The following is a 5,638-nucleotide window of genomic DNA, read 5'->3' on the forward strand; positions in this document are numbered from 1 at the left end:
TTTATGCATTTGTAAGTTAATTTATGAGTCAAGAGGATAGTATATAAGACAAAATCCTTCAAAAGATAATTACTATATTGAATGTTGGCAATGAAAACTTAAAATGAAAAAAAAAATCGTAAACCTTTAAATTTAAGCAGGTACCAACACAGAAATGACAAACATTGGTAAAAAACATGTAAACAGAAATGTGTGAACAGAAAAACTTAACCATTTTTTAAATGTCCTGGAAAACGCTATGATCTCTAGTTTGGTTTCTCTCACTTGTGTGAATGCTAAATACTAACAAAAGGCAAAAATGGGTATAAGGTCAAATTAATTTGGTCACAATAATCAGATTTTTTTTCTTTTCATTATTTGGGAGACAGAATCTACCAATACCAGATTGTTAAGAGCCTATGAAATCTGGAATCGTATAATTTAGCTAAACGTACTCTTATTCTTAGCTTCATACTCTTTTCATTCTTAGCGTCATACTCTTTTCTAATTTTTAAATATATAAATCATTTAAAAATTTAAAACATTAATAACTTGTTTTTGTCACAACTAACAAAATAGCACAAACACATGTCCACTGTACCCCGATTTTTTAAGTTTTAAATTGGTTATTTGGAAAACTGTCAATTCCTAAAATTATGATTTCTAAAATCTACATAAATCTCAATATACACTGTATGACTATATTCCCTGGCAATTCTACTTTCTTAGTAAAATACTGCCAGGAGAAAAATACCAATCTCTTCATCTCATTTCTTGTTAACAAATAAAAACAAAATAAAACTAAAATAAATAAATGACCTATATAATTTGAAAACAACACTTATATCTTTTAAAGAAGCTGTTATACACACCTGCTTTATGATAAGGATAATAATCTATAGTTAGCTGTGTAAAAGAGAGTTGCATTGCCCCTCCAGTAATACGTCTGTTTGACTCTGGAATAAAAAAGAGGAAAAAAAACATTAAGTAAATTATCAGAAAGATTTAATTTATCACAAAAAAATTTTAGCGTACTTGGAGTCCAAGTAGTAATAACTGTCTCTCTTTTATGACAGCACATTAAGGATTTTAGGAAATATAATTCAATCCAATGAGTATTTACTGAATCCCCCTTATTCATAAGGCACTAGGATAAAAGGTAAGAATATAATAGCAAAATCCTTGCTCTGGTAGAGTTCAGAGATGATACTAGCAGAACTTTTATATTGACAAGGCCTCCCCTTATGTCAGGCATTGTTTTAAATACTTTAGGTATACTTACTCATTTGGTTTTCATAACAACCCCATTTGATCCGTACAATCATTATTATTCCCATCTTCCAGATAAGGAAACTGAGGCACAAAGAGGCCAAGGACATACAGCTAGTTAAGTGCAAAGCTTGGATTTGAACCCAGGAAATGTTAAACACTATACCATATCATCCTACCTCTTACTGAAAAGGAAATTAAGGCCAGGCGTGGTGGCTCACGCCTGTAATCCCAGCACTTTGGGAGGCCAAGGCGGGTGAATCACAGGTTCGAGACCAGCCTGGCCAACATAGTGAAACCCCATCTCTACTAAAAATACAAAAATTAGCCGGGCATGGTGGCACGCCCCTGTAGTCCCAGCTACTTGGGAGGCTGAGGCAGGAGAATCGCTTGAACCCAGGAAGCAGAGGTTGCAGTGAGTCGAGATTGAGCCACTGCACTCCAGCCTGGGCAACAGAGTGAGACCCCATCTCAAAAAAAAAAAGAGAAAGAAAAGGAAATTAAAAAGTCTGTTAGGTTAGGTAAGTTGTCCAAAGTCACACGGCTATAGTAAGACTAAAAGTAGATTACAAATTGGTGTAACGTGAACATAAACATGAAATTTTAAAACAAAATGGGCAAATCAATCAGAAGAAAGAAAAATACAAACTGAAACACAGCTATGTATACACTCCCTATATTAATTTGTAAAATCCAATTTATCTCAACTAGTAGAATTTCCAGCACAGGTCTACAATCCCTTGTGTAAAACCTTTGGAAAGCCAAATGTTTCATAATTCAAATTTCACGACACTAATATGATATGGTATATACAGGATATACCATGCAACACTCGCAGCAGGTTCTGAGGCAGCACTAATAACAACAGCAATTCTGCAGCAAAACATAAATATTTATAAGAAGCAGGCAAAGAATAAAAAAACAATATATTAGTGTAAAGTCAGGTTTTGCCACCAAATGAGTTTTTCACAAACTTATAACATTTCAGAGCCTTTTGGATTTCAGAATAGTAGTGATTACAGACCTGTACTATTAAGGAGATATTTTGGTGGAAAGGTTTTCCTCCTAAATAAAATCATTCAATTTATTCTATGAGGGAATAGTGAGGAATATAAGGCCTTAGAAAACACTTTCTCCATTCTCATTATTATTACTTAATCTAGACCACCTCATTTTCTTAGTTTGGTTTGTTCTAACTTTTCTGGATTTTCCTTTCAAATCTCTAAAAGATGTCAACTACAAGTCAAATGACACAATGGTGGTCAGAAGAAAAGATAACAAATCCCTCCACAAACCCCAAATCTTCCTCACCTTTGCCCCTCCAACCTTTTATGTTGGAACATTTTAGGCTACCTTGTCTAATGAAGGCAGGGTAATTTCTACTGCTAAGTATCCAGGGTCTCAATAATCACTTTCTCAGCTTAAAAACACATAGCAAAAGTTTTCATAGATATAGATCCTGATTCAGATCTGAGGCACAGAGATCAGATAACTCTATTGTTTAAAGGTCTTCAGCTTGATTCTAATGCTCACCAAAGTTTGAGAATTATAGTACTTAGGTAGGCCTATAAGGTAGGTAGGTCTGCTGACCTCACCCCCAATGCTTCTGGGCTAGGTATACTCTCCAGCAGAGAAACAAAAATGCCCAGCACCTAGATTACAAAACTACGTATTGTCAGAGTGGCAATGGGCAGCTTCCTGATTACCCTGTTATGTCTACTAAATAAGGAAAAATAACAGGGACAAAAACTAAAAGAAAATTCCTAACTGGAATTTTGCTTCCTAATCACATTTTGGAAGGATGGGAGGGGAGGCGGTCATAAAATATGTCAAACAGCTGCACGGTTGTGCTTCTATTCAAAATAGGCAGAAAAACTACAATGCTGAAAACACATCTAAAAATAATTATGAATTAAGTATGGACTAAAATTTAATTTGGAGACAACAGCAACATTATGAAAAAGTTAATTCAAAGGCAAGTCTAATATTTCATTATCCTCCTAGAGGATCATCTATTCAGTCTGATTTTTTAAAGCTAATTTTATTGTTAGCATTGATAGCTAACAAATAATTAAGCTTAAGTACTAAGCAAAATAAAATTTCATACCAATATATGCTTCTAATTGTGCCTTTCATCTATATATTCATATGAACACAATTATGACAAATTATCTTACAGGACATCCTACACAAGAGATTTAATAAACAATTCAGTTTTGTAGTCAATTCTAGAAAACCAAAATAGTTTGAAATAAGCAAATTATTTTACCTTTTCTTTAGCATGAATGTCATCACATATGTGTAGATCTAGATGAGAAATCACTAAATGATGGGAGGTTTCTTTAACATCAAAGTCATTGAATAGTTTTACAATTGCATCATTTACATCAGGAGCATTTGAAGTTTGTGTTGTCTTCACTTGCTGGGCAGATGCGACTACTGTAGAGCTCTAAAAAGATTCGAAACTGCCTTATCACTGCGAATTTAAATACTGGAAATTTCACACACAAAAAAATCTAACTATTTTCCGTTGAAAAGTCATTAAAAATAACCATAATACATTTTATTTTTCATCAATATTGTCCCTAAAATATTTTCTGAATAACCTAAAATAAAACTAAAATTTAAAACTGTAAAACTAGGCTCACGCCCGTAATCACAACACTTTGGGAGGCTGAGGCGGGCAAATCATCTGAGGTCAGGAATTTGAGACCAGCCTCGCTAACATGCTGAAACCCTATTTCTACTAAAAATACAAAAAATTAGCCGGGCGTGGTGCCGCACGCCTATAATCCCACCTACTTGGGAGGCTGAGGCAGGATAATCGTTTGAACCCAGGAGGCGGTGGTTGCAGTGAGCCGAGATTGCGCAACTGCACTCCAGCCTGGGCAACAGGGCCTGACTCCATTTCAAAAAAAAAAAAAAAAAAAACTGTAAAACTATACACAAATCAAATATGAATCAAATATGTCTCAGTAAATACCTGAAGTTATATTTAACATATTTATAGCTGTTTAGAAAATGTAGTTAACTCTTAAAGGCAGTTTGAGTATTCCTAGTTATATATATTAAAAAGAAAACAAATGTGGGCCCTGTATATACTGTTATATATCTGATGTGGTTTGGTTCTGTGTCCCTACCCAAATCTCATCTTGAATGGTAGTCCCACAATTCCCACATGTTGTGGGAGAGACCTGGTGGGAGATAATTCAATCATGGGGGCGGTTTCCCCCATACTGGTCTCGTACTAGTAAGTAAGTCTCACGAGAACTGAAGGTTTTATCGGGGGTTTCCGCTTTTGCAGCTTCCTCATTCTTTCTTTGACTGCTGCCATCCCTGTAAAATGAGACTTGATTCTCCTTGTCTTTCACCATGATTATGAGGCTGCCCTAGCCACATGGAACTGCAAGTCCAATTAAACTTCTTTCTTTTGTAAGTTGCCCTGTCTCAGGTATGTCTTTATCAGCAGCCTGAAAAGAGACTAATACGATAGCCCATAGAAATAAAGCACATCTTTGTAGAAGCCCACGTGATATTATTTAGTACTCTAAGTGCTCTGGGGCTTCTCCTAAAATATGTGGTGTGTCTTTTCAACTTGAATAACTAAAGAAGCCAGAAAGGAGACAGGGTTTATAAATAGGCTGTGAGTTCAAATATTTTTCTCCCTAAAGAAAAATACTATAGAACACTGTTGACATATATAAATATATATGAACCTCTAATAGCCTAAAATGATTTTGTATACATAACTACAATGTAAGATTATCTGACATATGAGCCATAAAACTGTACATGAATTTTTATAATTATGATAAAGGAAACCAAATTGTCCACTTTAAAAATTAACAATGTTCAAATTTAGAACAAGTTATTAATGAAAGATAGTTAATCAAAGTATACGTATTTTGTATGTACGTATATTTACATATATTACATCTATGAAGAACTATGATCATACTGTAAAAGAACTGCAAAGTATACTTAGTAAATGAGAATCTCTTCATGCAAATGATTGCAGCCCACAGTAAGTAAACAGAAAGGTGAAATACAGCTGTAAAACGTTAAATACTATAGACTCCAGAAAACGTTTTATGAATTAATTGTTAAACTGATGTCAAACAATTTTTCTCCTGCTTTTCCCATTTTCAAAGCTCTAACAAGACTGCATTTATGTCTACGATGGTGCTATTTAAAATACTCTCCAGTACTTCTTTCATTATGTTTTCTCTCTTCATCAAGATAAATACTGATAAAAATATAAACATTAATCTCCCTACAAACCTTTTTCTTAATACTATGGTAAAGTCAGGCTTTTGGGTGCTATTTCTGAAAGAAAAAAAAAATTCCCACTATAAGCTCTCTGCCTCATGAATAATCCTTTTTTTTTTTT

General features: G+C 34.1%; 1 protein-coding gene across 3 annotated transcripts in view; it reads right to left on the reverse strand.

Annotated features, from left to right (window-relative positions):
• Positions 1-5,638, reverse strand: part of BLTP3B (bridge-like lipid transfer protein family member 3B) — a 116,489-nt gene that overhangs the window by 51,359 nt on the left and 59,492 nt on the right. For all 3 annotated transcript variants that reach the window (XM_017887279.1, XM_017887281.1, XM_017887282.1), the window contains 2 exons: positions 3,519-3,697; positions 852-937 (listed from right to left, as the gene is read on the reverse strand). In XM_017887279.1, the coding sequence (XP_017742768.1) occupies positions 852-937; positions 3,519-3,697 (265 nt within the window). The remainder of the gene's footprint in view (positions 1-851; positions 938-3,518; positions 3,698-5,638) is intronic.

This window comes from Rhinopithecus bieti, unplaced genomic scaffold, assembly GCF_001698545.2.
Source record: "Rhinopithecus bieti isolate Rb0 unplaced genomic scaffold, ASM169854v2 scaffold_15133, whole genome shotgun sequence".
In the NCBI taxonomy this organism is placed as follows: Eukaryota; Metazoa; Chordata; class Mammalia; order Primates; family Cercopithecidae; genus Rhinopithecus; species Rhinopithecus bieti.